The sequence below is a fragment of the Taudactylus pleione genome, unplaced genomic scaffold, assembly GCF_031769625.1.
Source record: "Taudactylus pleione unplaced genomic scaffold, aTauple2 ptg000229l, whole genome shotgun sequence".
Taxonomy (NCBI): Eukaryota; Metazoa; Chordata; class Amphibia; order Anura; family Myobatrachidae; genus Taudactylus; species Taudactylus pleione.
Window position 1 is genome coordinate 3,994,986 of NW_028284631.1, and position 17,672 is coordinate 4,012,657.

General features: G+C 44.4%; 1 protein-coding gene across 4 annotated transcripts in view; it reads left to right on the top strand.

Annotated features, from left to right (window-relative positions):
* CROCC2 (ciliary rootlet coiled-coil, rootletin family member 2) overlaps window positions 1-17,672 on the top strand; it is a 160,455-nt gene that overhangs the window by 25,661 nt on the left and 117,122 nt on the right. For all 4 annotated transcript variants that reach the window (XM_088479235.1, XM_088479237.1, XM_088479236.1 and 1 more), the window contains exons 2-3: window positions 5,662-5,815; window positions 6,215-6,360. In XM_088479235.1, coding sequence (XP_088335361.1) covers window positions 5,662-5,815; window positions 6,215-6,360 — 300 coding nt within the window. The remainder of the gene's footprint in view (window positions 1-5,661; window positions 5,816-6,214; window positions 6,361-17,672) is intronic.

Below are 17,672 nucleotides of genomic sequence, written 5' to 3' on the forward strand. Positions count from 1 at the left end.
AAAAAGGTGCCAGGAGTCCACTTGAGAACCACAGAAAAGGAGTGTACCCCAACTCACAATAATAATATAAGAACATTGGGGTATATTTACTGAAATACAGGTTTTTAGAAGTGGAGTTGTTTCCCATAGCAACCAATCAGATTCTGCTTATTTATCTAGCTCCTTTTAGAAGCTAATAGCTAGAATCTGATTGGTTGCTATGGGCAACAACTCCACTTCTAAATACCCAAACTTTAGTAAATATACCCCATTGTGTCTGTTTGAACCGATTATTCAAGAAAACTGCATAATTTTGTAATGGAAACTCCTAGAAATAACCTGCAGTTTGTTACATCTTGATCCATAAAGTTAAACCTGAGCAATAACAACAAGATTTATTGACAACATCAATGGAAAAGATAGGTGTGGCACCATGCACGCGGCCGGTAAGGGGTAGGGTGAGAGGTGCTTTGGGCCCGCGTTCACTTGAATAGGATAGGCTACATAGTCAGTGCAGAGGGCACACAGTGACATTGGTGTGAGTGGTGGGTGAATAGGATAGGCTACATAGTCAGTGCACAGGGCACACAGTGACATTGGTGTGAGTGGTGGGTGAATAGGATAGGCTACATAGCAGTCAGTGCAGAGGGCACACAGTGACATTGGTGTGAATGGTGGGTGAATAGGATAGGCTACATAGCAGTCTGTGCACAGAGCACACAGTGACATTGGTGTGAGTGGTGGATGAATAGGATAGGCTACATAGCAGTCAGTGCAGAGGGCACACAGTGACATTGGTGTGAGTGGTGGGTGAATAGGATAGGCTACATAGCAGTCTGTGCACAGGGCACACAGTGACATTGGTGTGAGTGGTGGGTGAATAGGATAGGCTACATAGCAGTCTGTGCACAGAGCACACAGTGACATTGGTGTGAGTGGTGGATGAATAGGATAGGCTACATAGCAGTCTGTGCACAGGGCACACAGTGACATTGGTGTGAGTGGTGGGTGAATAGGATAGCCTACATAGCAGCCTGTGCACAGAGCACACAGTGACATTGGTGTGAATGGTGGGTGAATAGGATAGGCTACATAGCAGTCTGTGCACAGAGCACACAGTGACATTGGTGTGAGTGGTGGATGAATAGGATAGGCTACATAGCAGTCAGTGCACAGGGCACACAGTGACATTGGTGTGAGTGGTGGGTGAATAGGATAGGCTACATAGCAGTCTGTGCACAGGGCACACAGTGACATTGGTGTGAGTGGTGGGTGAAAGCGCTGCTGCCACCAGTCTGTATAGCGCTATTGGTCACAAGAGCCAGTCTCGCAATAGGGTCCCTATGCAAAGCAATACAACTAGAACACCTGCAATAAATTTTTTTTGCCAAAAGCGATTTCACAATCGCATGTCCCGCTGAAATCGGGATGCTTGGGAGGGGTGCATCTTCTATGGGAGGTCTCTGAGTAGGGGGCGGAGCTTAATGACGAGATTCCACAAGAATCGCATCATTTGGCCATGCTCCTATTTAAATATGTTCTAATCGCGATAATTTACAGCAATACATCAGGCCCCACCCCCCATTAGCGCCCACCTGCTTCTCCTCCCCGGGCTTCTCCCAGGTAAGGAAAAAAAAAAGTAGGCAAGTATGGTCTGTATATTATCACATATGAAAGTAGTGTCTGTATGTTATGACATATGGAAGGTGTGTCTATATATTATGACATATGGAAGGGGTGTCTGCATATTATGACATATGGAAGGTGTGTCCATATTATGACATATGGAAGGTGTGTCTATAGTTTGACATATGGAAGCAGTGTCTTTATATTATGACATATGGAAGGTGTGTCTGTATATTATGACATATGGAAAGTGTCTGTATATTATGACATATGGAAGGTGTGTCTGTATATTATGACATATGGAAGGTGTGTCTGTATATTTTGACATATGGAAAGTGTGTCTGTATATTATGACATTTGGAAGGGATGTCTATATTTTGATATATGCAAAGTATGTATATTATGACATGGAAGGTGTGTCTGTATATTTTGACATATGGAAGGTATTTATGCATATTATGACATATAGAAGATTTGTCTCTATATTATGACATATGCAAAGTGTGTCTGTATATGTATATTATGACATATGCAAAGTATCTGTATATTATGACATATGCAAAGTGTCTGTATATTATGAGTGACATATAAGGTGTGTCTGCATATTATGACATGGAAGGTATGTCTGTGTATTATGACATATGCAAGTGTCTTTATATTATGACATATGGAAGGTATGACTGTATATTATGACATATGCAAAGTGTCTGTATATTATGACATATAGAAGGTGTGTCTGCATATTATGACATGGAAGGTGTGTCTGTATATTATGACATATGCAAAGTGTCTGTATATTATGACATGGAAGGTATGTCTGTATATTATGACTTATGCAGAGTGTCTGTGTATTATGACTTATGGAAGGTATGTCTGTATATTATGACATATGCAAAGTGTCTGTATACTATGACATATGGATGGTGTATCTGTATATTATGACATATGAAATGTATGTCTGTATATTATGACATATGGAAGGTATGTCTGTATATTATGACATATGGAAGGAATTTCTGTATATTATGACATATGCAAAGTGTCTGTGTATTATCACTTATGGAAGGTGTGTCTGTATATTATAACATATGGAAGGTGTATCTGTATATTATGACAAAGGGAAGTGGTGTCTGTATATTATGACATATGGAAAGTACAGTCAGGTGCACAAACAAGATGTGCTTTAACTGCAGACTTAATTTGAGGGTAATTACATCCAAATCAGGTGAACGGTGTAGGAATTACAACGGTTTCTATATGTGCCTCCCACTTTTTAAGGGTCCAAAAGTAATGGGACAAACTAAACAATCCTAAATCTAACTTTCACTTTTTAATACTTTGTTGCAAATTCTTTGCAGGCAATTACTGCCTGAAGTCTGGAACGAATAGACATCACCAGACGCTGGGTTTCATCCCTGGTGATGCTCTGCCAGGCCTCTACTGCAAATGTCTTCAGTTCCTGCTTGTTCTTGGGGCATTTTCCCTTCAGTTTTGTCTTCATCAAGTGAAATGCATGCTCAATCGGATTCAGGTCAGGGGATTGACTTGGCCATTGCATAACATTCCACTTTTTAGCCTTAAAAAACTCTTTGGTTGCTTTTGCAGTATGCTTCGGGTCATTGTCCATCTGCACTGTGATGCGCCGTCCAATGAGTTCTGAAGCATTTGACTGAATATGAGCATATAATATTGCCCGAAACACTTCAGAATTCATTCTGCTGCTTTTGTCACCAGTCACATCATCAATAAATACAAGGGAACCAGTTCCATTTTCTGCCATACATGCCCACGCCATGACATTACCACCACCATGCTTCACTGATGAGGTGGTATGTTTTGGATCATGAGCAGTTCCTTTCCTTCTCCATACTCTTCTCTTCCCATCACTCTGGTACAAGTTGATCTTTGTCTCATTTGTCCATAGGATGTTGTTCCAGAACTGTAATGGCTTTTTTAGATGTTGTTTGGCAAACTCTAATCTGGTCTTCCTGTTTTTGTGACTCATCAATGGTTTACATCTTGTGGTGAACCCTCTATATTCACTCTTGTGAAGTCTTCTCTTGATTGTTGACTTTGACACATATACACCTACCTCCTGGAGAGTGTTCTTGATTTGGCCAACTGTTGTGAAGGGGTTTTTCTTCTCCAGGGAAATAATTCTTCTGTCATCCACCACAGTTGTTTTCTGTGGTCTTCCGGGTCTTTTGGTGTTGCTGAGCTCTCTGGTGTGTTCTTTCTTTTTAAGAATGTTCCAAACAGTTGATTTGGCCACACCTAATGTTTTTGCTATCTCTCTGATGGGTTTGTTTTGATTTTTCAGCCTAATGATGGCTTGCTTCACTGATAGTGACAGCTCTTTGGATCTCATATTGAGAGTCGACAGCAACTGATTCCAAATGCAAATGTCACACCTAGAATCAAGTCCAGACCTTTTACCTGCTTAATTGATAATGAATTAACGAGGGAATAGCCCACACCTGTCCATGAAATAGCTTTTGAGTTGATAGTCCCATTACTTTTGGCCCCTTAAAAAGTGGGAGGCACATATAGAAACCGTTGTAATTCCTACACCGTTCACCTGATTTGGATGTAATTACCCTCAAATTAAATCTGAAAGTCTGCAGTTAAATCACATCTTGTTTGTTTCATTCAAAGCCATTGTGGTGGTGAATAGAGGCCAAAATATGAAAATTCTGTCAATGTCCCAATATTTATGCACCTGACTGTATGTCTGTATATTATGACATATGGAAGGGGTGTCTGTATATTATGATATATGGAAGGTGTGTCTGTATATTATGATATATGGAAGGAGTCAATGTATATTATGACATATGCAAGGGATGTCTGTATATTATGACATATGGAAGGTGTGTCTGTATATTATGACATATGGAAGGGATGTCTGTATATTATGACATATGGAAGGGGTGTCTGTATATTATGACATATGGAAGGGGTGTCTGTATATTATGACATATGGAAGGTATGTCTGTATATTATGACATATGCAAAGTGTCTGTATATTATGACATATAATGGCATTTATAGCAAGTCTATGAACTGAGGGGGGGCCAAAATGACACGTTAATCAGAGAGACATCATATTCGCAGAGCCTCTTCCCTACAGATCTGTGATTCCCGGCATTATTCTTCCCATCCTGCCCACTGTACTAGTATTGGGCAGGAGGACCACCCACTCTTCCAAGAGTACAAGACTAGGAATAACCTGGAAACTAGGGTACTCTGAGTCCATCTGTTAAAAACCCACCCTCTTACACACATCTGAAATATTTAGCAAGACTGCGAAAACATCGGTACAATCGAGTACCATCGCAGCCTCATGCACACTTCCAGAAGCTCTGACCTTACTCAGAAATTGCTAACTTCATTGCACGCTATTAAGCCTCAGGCTGCGTAGGGTAGTGATTAATTCATGCACGCCCCTGCAACAACATTAAAAAAGTGCACTAGCACGCCTGCATTTCCCGACCACCCCCCCATCACCACCCACAAACTGTGCTTCCTGTCAATCACTCTGCGATGGGTCTGCGTGGTCACTGCAATCCTGATTGCAGTGCAGTGGCTGGTTCGCGCACTGCGATGCATGAGCAGGACGCAACAATTGTCCGATTGCGTGCGTATTAACAACTGCGTTCCTTGCTGAATCAGGCCCAGTATTTGGTCTAAGCACATCTATTAGTTTTCTTGTATGATTATCTGAACATTGGCAGGATTGTGTACTCTCCTCACATCATACTGTTGCCGTGGTCTACGCTGTTCCATTTTGCTCTTGCATACCCCACCCTTTTCTTTCTGTACCACTCCCCAACTTATTAAATGTCTTTTGAAAACTCAGTAAAAAGTTATATTACAAAGGTATAAAAAAAAGTGGTTTTTATATTGTCAGTCCCATGTATGACTTTTTATCAAAATCAATATAATTGATCAATGGAAGAGATATACTACTACCAGCATCATAGTTTAGTGTGAGTAACCCAGGAATGGCTCTGTTATCTTCTGTTTGTATCGTTGTATAAATTGTTTTTATTTCAGCGGCTGGAGAACACTGTCCTGAATCCGGAGAGCATGTCAGAGGACAGGATACTGAGTGTGCGCAGCGGGGAGAGCGAGCGAGACAGACTGACGCCAGTCCCTGCCCGTATAAGAGAGATCATCACACAGAATCTAAGCGAAGTGCCCGGTCACAGTACGTCCATTCACTTATTTCTATCACATGACTACAGAGGCGGTTTTAGGGGCATATTCCCCAAATTATAACTGCTACAGACAGTATATTTCTACTGTGTTTCATAAATATTAAACCTCTTATATATATTCTCAACATAATTAGTGGTTGCTATATTGCTCTAGGAATATTCTATTGGGTACAATAATTCCCCTTGTTGTATCATTCTTGCCCTACACAGATGTATATGTGGATTCTTTATTATTTGCTTTGTATAATAATAGTAGTATAGTAGATCTATCAAATGGGTGTTACCACCATTCTCTCTATCCCTGAATATTGAGTAGAATTGTATGTGTGTCTTTGTCTGACATAGAATGTATACATCCTTCTATTAATAAAAGTGTTCTCTGTGCCCAGGCTTCACAGAATCCTACCATGACCTCAATCTAAAGGAGGAAAATAGATCTCTACAGGACGAGTTATTTCGTCTGAAAGACCTATTAGCACTAACCCGTGCTGAGCGCGATGACCTGACCATCAAAAACCATACCTTGTCGGCTAAGGTAAAGACATATGTATATGTAGATTGTAAAGCACAATAGAATATGCTGGTGCTATGTAAGTAAGTGTTAATAATAATGTTTATAAGGGTGCATTGCTGTAATCACTGGCGATTGTGGCCCCGCCCCGTGTGACATAACATGGAGGGGGCGTGGCCTGCACCTGGCCCGTGAATAATGTTATATATATCAAAATGGCCCTCTGCAGAAAAAAGGTTCCCCACCCCTGGTGTACACTATGGGCCTGATTCACTACGAATCGCAATATTGCATACGCACGTAGTTCAACTGTGATAGTATGCTAATCCACTGCGATCGCAATGCAAATTCAGCACAACATAAGGACGCCCACTTTACCTTACACACATCTGTAATGTTTAGCAGAATAGCGAAACCATCGGTACAATTGAGTACCATCGCAGCCTCACGCACACTTGCACAAACCCTGACCTTACTCAGGAATTGCTAACAGCCACGCTCGCTATGAGACCTCATACTGCGTATGGGATCGCAGTGGATAATTTAAGCATGCCCCTGCAACGTCGTGCGAACACACTGGCATGCCTGCGTTCGGCCAACCACCACCCACAAACAGCACTTCCTGTCAATCACTCTTCGATGGATCTGTGTAGCCACTGCCCCATCGCAGTGGCCGGTTCGCACGCGCACAATGCGTATGCTTACGCAGTGTGAAATAATCGGCCGATTGCGTGCGTATTAGCAACTGTGGCCCTCATTCAGACCCACTCGCGAGTGGCTGTCCGCTCGCAAGTGGGTCGATGGTCTGCAGTGCGCATGCGCACGACGGAGGGAGCTCCGTCGTGCGCATGCGCGAGACGCGACGAGCGAAGGACTTTCCTTCGCTCATAGTGTCTCATCAAAGGGGGCGTGCTGTCGATGTTGACTGACAGCACGCCCCCTTTGGTGGGCGTGCCGGGGGCGTACCTGCCAGACGGAGGCGTTCCCAAGGGAACGCCTACCGTCTGAAGCCGGCCCCACTGACATCACTAGTGATGTCAGTGGGAGTGATTTTGGCTCTGATAGAGCCAAAATCACTCCTGGCCTTGCGGTTGAAAAACTGAACCGCAGGCTTTTGCTCGCAGTGGCGATGGTCGCGATGGTCAAGACCATCGCGGCCATCAACCTGCACGCTCGTATATGCTGTGGGTGGTGACCCACAGCTATACGAGCGTCCAGGAGGACGCTCCATATTTATGGAGGTGGGCCGTGATTCAGAGCGAGCGCTCTGGTCAGAGCGTCCGGCTCTGAATCAGGGCCTGTGTTCCTTGCTGAATCATGCCCTGTATCCTGTACAGTACTTAAAAATTTTCCATGTATACGTACAGAAAAGCCCTACACCTACACATACAGAGTAGTACATATGTTGGACTAAAATATAATTGTAACCAATAGTGACTGCCTTTTATCTCCAATTTGCATTTTTTTCTTTTTTCAGTTTAATTAATTTCATCAAAGAAACATACATAATAATGAACATAAGGCCTGATTCAGTGACGTCGCAATGCAATGTTTTGCAAATTGCTAATTTTTTTCCTACTGCTCATGCATATAAGTCACACTGTGCATGCATATAAGTCACACTACACATGCATATAAGTCACACTGCTCATGCATATAAGTCACACTGCGCATGCATATAAGTTACACTGCGCATGCATATAAGTCACACTGCGCATGCATATAAGTTACACTGCGCATGCATATAAGTTACACTGCGCATGCATATAAGTCACACTGTGCATGCATATAAGTCACACTGTGCATGCATATAAGTCACACTGCGCATGCATATAAGTCACACTGCGCATGCATATAAGTCACACTGCGCATGCATATAAGTCACACTGCGCATGCATATAAGTCACACTGCTCATGCCTATAAGTCACACTACTCATGCATATAAGTCACGTCGCACTGCGCATGCATATAAGTCACACTGCTCATGCCTATAAGTCACACTGCTCATGCCTATAAGTCACGTTGCACTGCGCATGCATATAAGTCACACTGCGCATGCATATAAGTCACACTGCGCATGCATATAAGTCACACTGCGCATGCATATAAGTCACACTGCGCATGCATATAAGACACTGCTCATGCCTATAAGTCACACTGCTCATGCCTATAAGTCACGTTGCACTGCGCATGCATAGAACTCACACTGCGCATGCATATAAGTCACACTGCTCATGCATATAAGTCACGTTGCACTGCTCATGCATATAAGTCACGTCACACTGCTCATGCATATAAGTCTCGTCGCACTGCGCATGCATATAAGTCACGACGCACTGCGCATGCATATAAGTCACGTCGCACTGCGCATGCATATAAGTCACGTCACACTGCTCATGCATATGTCACGTCGCACTCCGCATGCATATAAGTCACACTGCTCATGCCTATAAGTCACGTTGCACTGCTCATGCATAGAACTCACACTGCGCATGCATATAAGTCACGTTGCACTGCGCATGCATAGAACTCACACTGCGCATGCATATAAGTCACGTTGCACTGCGCATGCATAGAACTCACACTGCGCATGCCTATAAGTCACACTGCTCATGCATATAAGTCACACTGCTCATGCATATAAGTCACACTGCTCATGCCTATATGTCACACTGTGCATGTGTATAAGTCACATTGTGCATACATATAAGTCACATTGTGCATACATATAAGTCACACTGTGCATACATATAAGTCACACTGCTCATGCATATAAGTCACACTATGCATACAAATAAGTCACACTGTGCATACAAGTCACACTGTGCATGTGTATAAGTCACATTGTGTATACATATAAGTCACACTGTGCATACATATAAGTCACACTATGCATACAAATAAGTCACACTGTGCAGACAAGTCACACGGTGCATGTGTATAAGTCACATTGTGCATACCTATAAGTCACACTGTGCATGCATATAAGTCACACTGTGCATACAAGTCACACGGTGCATGTGTATAAGTCACATTGTGCATACCTATAAGTCACACTGTGCATGCATATAAGTCACACTGTGCATGCATATAAGTCACACTGCACATGCATATAAGTCACACTGCGCATGCACATAAGTCACAATGCGCATGTGCCGCAATAGTCTTGCGACGGTGCTCGCAGTGGGTGGTGACAAGGGGGTGGCATCAAACTACAGATGTGTCAAGACCTTTTGGGGGCATGTGACAGCTTGCGACTGTGATCCCATAATCAGTAAAAATGGCTCTGGCGTCTTACTTCTGATGACCATAGGGCAGCACAGATGGTGTAATGGTTAGCATTACTGCCTCACAGCACTGAGGTCATGGGTTCGATTCCCACCACAGCCCTACCTGTGCAGAGTTTGTATATTCTCCCTGTGCTTGCGTGGGTTTCCTCCGGGTACTCCGGTTTCCTCCCACACTCCAAAAATATACCAGTAGGTAAATTGGCTCCCAACACAAATTAACCCTAGTGTGTATGTGTGTAGTGTTAACTCTAGCTCCGGCGGCAGGCAGGGTGCCGGAGCTAGAGAGGGCAATGTTATGCGCGCGTCCGAAAAGGGGGCGTGGTCATGAAAAGGGGCGTGTCTATAAGACGCGTCCCCTTTTCGTCATACTTGGGGGCGTGCCCGGCGCTTACGGACATGCCGGGCAGCCCCCAAGCGCTGCAGAAAGGGAGAATAGATGCCGGGCGCATGCGCCCGGGGTCTATTCTACGGCGGTGACCGGGTCACCGCATGTTTCTCCACCCGCGGGACACTGCGTTCCGCGGGTGAGAATGGCACCCGCAGGCTGTGAGGGCAGGACGCTTTCTGCCCTCCTCCTGGAGGGCAGGGTGCTTTTTGCCCTCCAGAAGGAGGGCAGGGCGCCGCACCCCGGTAAAACAGCCTAGCGGGAACGCTATGTGTGTGAGCATGTGGTAGGGAATATAGAGTGTAAGCTCCACTGGGGCAGGGACTGGTGTGAGTGGCCAAATATTCTCTGTAAAGCTCTGCGGAATATGTGTGCGCTATATAAATAACTGGTAATAATAATAATAATACTCTGAAGTTTGATGATTGATAGATGTGTGTTCGATGGTTTCATCTTCGTGGGCAAGTGGCAGATCTAAGATGTTGACTGTCGGTGTCTCTGTAAAAATACTGGCAGCCGCTACATTTGCATGTTTTCACACATCCGCTGCATTACGGGATCGCAGCTGTAACGGCATTTGCGACCATCTCTGAAACAGGCCTATAGACGCATACAAAGGGCCTGACTCTGAGTCGGTCATGATTCATAGGTGCACGCTATTCATGTGCGAACGCTCTTTCTTCCAGATTCGCATTTGCAAAAATCTGCAAATGAAACTTTGATCATTCCCCTAGTGCAGTAATGTGCAACGGACTGAGCAAACCCTGCAACACCCACTTTGCATATTTGAGCAATGCTCAAGTCCGCAGGTGGATCCGATCACTCCACCATCGAAGCACCATTGGTCGGAACACCGTCTCCTCCAGCAGCCCCTGCCTGGTGCAGTCTTCCTTTTAACTTTCTTAAAATATGGCCACTGTGGCTGCGGTGCTGTGATAGAGATCACAGACATATGCTGAATCATGCCCATGACACTCCCATAACACAACCATGAGACGCCCTTCTTTTGTGTCCACTTCAGGTCACCTCCAGTTTCTACCCTGAAATGCCCATGAATTACAGTCAAAAAGACTTGAGGCTGTAATTGCTGCCTAAGATGCATCAACAAAGTATTGAGCAATTTCTGTGAATACTTATGTACATGTGGTTTTTTTAAATTAAATATTCAAAAATCTCAAAAAATTTTTTACACGTTGTCATAATGGGGTATTGTGTGTACAATTTTGAGGACAAAAATGAATTTATTCCATTTTGGCATAAAGCTGTAACATAACAATATGTGAAAACAGTGAAGCGCTGTGAATACTTTCCAGATGCACTGTATATCAGCTGACACGTGTAATCAAATAATTACAGCCGTAATAGAAGGGAAATTTGTAATTCCAGTCAACCGCTAGTTGACAGGTGGTGGCTACTATTATGTGGTAAATAAGGGCCTAATTCAGCTTTGGGAATAGAGTAAGATATATAAAGTAACTGTGAACCTGGACATACTTTTTTGCATGTGGGGGAAATACTGGTTGCTTTTGTATGTAGCCCACAAATGCTGAGTAGCTTTATTTTTATACTGCAATTTAGATGTCAATTTGGACACACCTCTCCAGTGGCAGATATTGCCTAGAGGCTGCAGCCACCCCAGTAAAATTCTCCATCTCAGTGTAGTCAGTGCAGTCTGTGGAAGCGCTACCTGCCAGTCACATATACAAGCAGTCTCAGGGGGAGGTGTCTCCTCCCCCTGGGACTGCCAGTCCAGGCTGCTATTAGCAGAGAGCGGCTTCCAGGAGGAAGCCACTACTCTGCCTTTCCGCCAGCCCTAACCGGCTCCTAGGGGCTGCAGATGATGCAGCCTTTGGATGCCGGTGGCTCCTCTACGCTAGTGCGCATGCGCTGCTCCCGGCGCCTGACAGATCGATTTCACAGGAGCCGGGACCCGGCTTGGACGGGAGCAATGGGTGAGTAATTGCACCCTCCCTCCCTCTCGTTTTCAGCGGCGGCAGCCCCCCTTATCTAAGAGCGTAAGAGCCGCTGCTACACTCCTCCCAAATCTAAATCTCTCTGAACATTTTACATCTTCCCCACCTGCAGTGCAGCTTGGTTTTGACCAAGATGCAAAGTTACTTGTACTCTATTCCCAACTCTGCATCAGGTCCTAAGCTTGGATTGGTGCTTATTTACTGTAGGTGATAAAGCAGTGGCGCAACGAAGGAGGTGTGTGTGGGACACCTTGCCTTGGCCGCCATGAAAGGCCAGACAGATGGGGTCGCCTTTGGCCAGGGCAGTGGACAGTGTGGAGATGTGTTCCACACTGTAGCAGTCAGTTCTATGATCAAGTGTTTGTTTAAAGTCTGGTGAGATGTGTCCCCAGGGGGATACATCAGTGGCCAGCGCTGGGACAGTGTGTCTGTTCCCAGTACCATTCAAGGAGCAGCTTATGGACTGGCAGCCATTGAAGAGCAGCTTGCGGACCAATCACGGCTGCAGCAGCCAATAGAAAGCGTTTGCAGCGAGCCATTCACAGTGAGCTCCATCATGGCTGGCTCCATCCGCGGTTTCTGACGTCAGACAACTCTGGGCGGAAGAGACAGTTTGGCGGTGTGCACGGAGAAGGAAGTGGAAGAGGCCATAAGACGCCAGGCTCAAGAGAGAACAGCTCTGGCAGCAGCGCTGGCCAGGACGGGCCAACGGCAGAAGAATGCGACTGAGAACCAGAGAATGCTGCTGTGGTTGGAAAATAAAACACCTAACGAAGCTAAACCATTGCAGCCTCTCCCACCGGACATGTAGGTCCTCTATGAGGCCTTCCCATGATTAACCCCTCCCAAGGTTGTCGGACACTAGTCCCGTGGGGGTAATGGGACCTTGGGCATTTGGCACTTCTAGGCGTTAATTAGACCCATGCTCCTGAGGCTGTAGGTGACCCTGGGCAATAGGCGCAGGTCACATAAATGGGGAGGGGGCGGGGGTGCGTTTAAGGCGTCAACTTGCCCTGGGGCCCAAACCCCTAGTTACGCCCCTGAGATAAAGGAATACTTTTTAAAATGACAGTATTAGGTTTCTGAAGGCTGATCAATATCCAGTTAGTTTTGGACAAGCCCACCAGATATCTATGAAGGTGCTGGAATTCAGGCATCCTCTCCAACATCTGTCAGAGGCTTCAGGAAACATTTAGCAAAATCCGGACATAGGGCCTGATTCAGAGATGTACACTTATCACACAGCTCCTACATCTTTGCACACAGTGGCTGTGTCATAATATACTAATGCCGCAGATATGCTAATAGACGCCTCCTGCCAGCTTTTCTGATCCACTGCTGCGTCTGAGGATGCAGCATGGGATCATATATCGGTCATTTGAGTAACACTCAGGTTACTCAGAATGACTGTGGAATTCACGCTGCTGAAGCCAGTGAAGGACGCAGCCACTGATTTCAGCAAGCCCATAAAACGGGGGAGACACGCACTCATTTTCTGCTATACTGACCAAGACCTTTTTGTTTATGATATGCCCTGCTCAGACAACGGCATCATAGAAATAGGTCACTCATAAAAGTCCTTCTGCTATTAATATATAGATGAGGGAGCCATAGAAGGGAGCAGAGTGAAGGCACCTGAATGCTGTCTGTTTCAATAGAGACCCACATATTAGTGAATAGAACCACATTCATTTGGACACACTGGGTGAGCTGTGTTGTCTGGTAATATCTTTTAAAACTGGGTAATCCCAGGCCACCACCACTTTGCAAGTTCTTAAGATGTACTCTAGGGGGTATATTTACTAAAGTGAGAGTTTTAGAAGTGGAGATGTTGCCCATAGCAACTAATCAGATTCTACTTAACATTTAACTAGCACCTTCTAGAAGATAATAGCTAGAATCTGGTTGCTATGGGCAACATCTCCACTGTTAAAAACTCTCACTTTAGTAAATTTACCGCTAGGGGTGTGGTATGACTTGTCGACATTCAGAATGTTGATAGGTTTTGAATGTCAACAGTCATAAGGTTGATATGTTAATTAGGTTGACAAACAATATGTAGATATGTATTTAGGTCGACATGGTTAAAATATTGACATTTATCATGTTGACACCAAAATGTAGACATATGGTTCTTTTGTTTTAGCCTAACCCTAAAAATTAAAGAGTCAACATTCTGAACGTGCCGTCATTTTAACCATGTCAACCTAATTTCGTGTCTACATATTGATCGTCAACCTAATGGCCATGTCGACATTCAGAACCTGTCTGAATGTTGACAAGTCGATTAGATACCGACTCCGGCTCAGATAAAGACAGAGGTAATATGTTGAATAAATTTGAAGATCTTGGGGGGTTCTTGAAATGGACGGACTTGAAAGAGATCTAGCAATCCATTTTGATGGAGTTTATTTGTCCAATCCGAGGGATGAATTCTGTGCTCCAAGACAACAGATCAGTTTTTATTATGAACAAAACATGGGGAGAAGGAATGTGTTGAAATAGACAAGCCCAGGTATTTTCATTATTGGAGGTGCCACTTGAAGAGGAATTGTGATTTGACATCAGGGGTGAAAAAGTCTTAAACCTCAGTATTCTGGGAGTTCATTTTAAAGCACCAAATGGCATTTTTTTATCCAGCATTTCTAATTCCTGGAACATCTAGAACATTTCTGCCTTCTACTGCTTTGTCCCACCCCACAGTCCACTGTCTGACCGTGGTCTCCCATTACACCCCCTCTCAAGGGATTTGTATTTGCATTATACAGCTCCATTAGTGCTAGTGGTTCTGCATATTCTGGTTGACAATGACATTAAATGATATATTAAATGATATCTATACTGATCAGGGAAACAGGATCACTCTGTCATTGGCCACAAAGGACAGGCATATGGCCTTACATCTGTCAGCATTACTGGGGCCTGTTAGCACAGTAGGGAGATTGTGGTTATTTTCCAGCATACCTGCTAATGATGTATTCAATTTGATTGAATCATTGTGAAGCTTTCTAGACATTTTGGGGCCACACATGGTGATAAGGGGCCAATTGGGTGATATTGCCCAGAAAGATGGTTTAGACCAGTTATTTGTGTCAGGGCACATTTGTGTGTCACTATACCAGGCTGAATGTATTACAAGAATGTGTGATCAAAAAGGGAAATGCTATCAATATAAAGTGAAGAACAGCAATTTGAATGATTTCGTATTCTATTTGTTTAAATAGAGAGGGTATTCTCTAAGAGATTAACATTGGTATTGTTATAATAACGTGGCTGCATGTCAGTGAGTACCAGAAAGGTTGGCACCACTGTTTAGTGTAGCACATGTGGGTCCACAATGATCGCCAGCTCTGATCATAATATGGGAAGATCAGCCATGGCCATGCCAAGCAGTAAGTGCTGTTACCTCATGACTATATCACAGAGCTTCAGTTGCCATTCTTTTCTTCACCCCATTGAGTGAAAAAATGAATCTGGGACAATTTGCGCATCATTGTGCTGAGGACGATCCCTAGGCTTCTCAAGTACATTGTAGTCAGAATAAAGGATGAAGCTATGATTCTGATGTCCTGTCACTTAGCGGTACATTTAATGATAGTCAGTTGAAGTTGAAACCCTATGGATGATAAATATGTGGATTTTTTGATTGATGTAGATCGATTTTCAGTAAATCTAAATCGACCTTTAGCAAATTTAACCCTTAGCATCTGCAGTGAGAAACCTGTTGAAACTCTGTTCCCCCCTCCATGTAAGGGAGAGTTCTTGAGTCACAGCTCTGTGGATTAAACATTACTCCACTAATAAAATGCCAATGCTTTAACGAGACTGGCACAACTCATTGCAAGAACCAAGCTTCTCTCACAATGCCATCTGCTTGTCATACACATCTTGGCGTAATCTCTGCTTGCGTGTTGTGTCAGTCTTTGGCAGCGTATCACAAGGCTACACACTGACAAGGCCCTTGACTGCTTTGTGACCTTGTCCCTAACACCAGAGCTCACATCATTCCGTCCAGCTGCACCTCTCCGCTCCCCCCGTGGGGCCAGATTCCCACCTTCCCGAGCAGAATTAACGCTCTCTCATAACAGCACTAAATAAACTGTCTGGCTGTTAACAACCCAGTGGGAGCGTGGCCCTCCCCGCAAAACACTTTCCCAGGGACGTGTGATCTCCGACTGCCATCTCGTCCCCCCATAATTCGCCTCTAGCAACACAGGAGATGTCAAGACTTCACACTTTCAAACAGAAATGCTTATATAGTGACACATTTTATTGGGCAACATAAATAATTCTCCATGGATTTGCTTGTACATGAATGTTTTTTATCAGATTGAGAGCTGTCAAGCTAATAATTATTTCCAAACAGTTTTAGTGCCATTATGCCATTAAATGACCCCCTCTGCTGTGTCTTTGTTGTATCCCATGGCAGAAACACATCAGTGTGTATGGTCTGTTTTTGTGGCCATATGTTTTAAAGGAAAATATTATCTGTAAATTGTGTCGGGGGCGTTACGGTGTGCAGTAAGTATATTCAGGACACTATCATTGGTTGAGGAAATATTTAGAGGGTTCTACATGGGTCTACATTTAGAGAAGAGAGATTATAGAGATATAGAGAACGTGAGTCCTTGATATTACCAGTCATTATTTGGAGCAGAGAACCAAGTGCTGGGAGCCTTCAGGGGCAAGAGACAATCAGCCAGGCTGCCTCTCGTCCTTATGTAGTAGCACTGTTTGCTGGGATGAGCCAGTATACATGACAATGCACTCTATCTCCTGCTCTCACATTGGTTTTTACCAATTATCAAAGCTATAAAGCTGCTATGAGAGCAATAGCGCTCACAGCAGGCGTCCCCAAAGCCTTTCCTGGCTTCCCTCAGTTGGCTCAGGATGGCCACGCATGCAAACTCAGAAGTAAAGTAGTAGTGTTAGGTCTCACTTTCATTTTTACTCATCGCTGGGACAAGCTCTTATAGGAGCCCATGTCATGGTGACTACACATTTATGAAGAGCCCCTTAAAAATGCTGTGCTATAAGGAATTTTCTGTCTTAGGTCCTGATTCAGCAAGGAACGCACAGGAGAGAACACTCGCACTTGGCCAATGTTTTTGCTCTCCGTAGGCATCCCATTGCGCGTGTGCAAACAGTTTGCTGAGTATGGTAAGGGCTCTCTCAGAGTACGCAGGGAGCTCGCAGAGACCTTCGATGTTGATTGACAGGAAGTGCCGTTTGTGGGTGGTGACAAGGGGGTGGTTGGCCGAACGCAGGTGTGCCTGTGCGCCGTTACAGGGGCGTGCATAAATTAATCTCAGAGGCACCTCTGCTGGGCGCCTCTCTGCGTGCAGGAATCTCTCAAGTCCTGCGGCAGGGTCAGGTCTACCCTTAGCTTACACGCAGCTTCGATGGCACTTGATGTTCCCGATGTTTACGCTGTCAATCACGGCATAGGTGGGCGGTTTTATGTTTTGCTTGGTGTCTGCTTCTTGTGCTGCGGTTTCCGTACTTATGTATTGATTCGCATATTCTCGCAGCGGCTGGGTGCGTTCGTCTGCTAGCGTGCGTTCCTTGCTGAATCAGGCCCTTAATCATGTCACTGGTTCCTAGTGACTAGACAGTCTGCTCATGAATATTGGTTCACCCTACAAAATGGCTGCCCCACTGTATGCAGGTCAAAGGTCCGCTTTAAC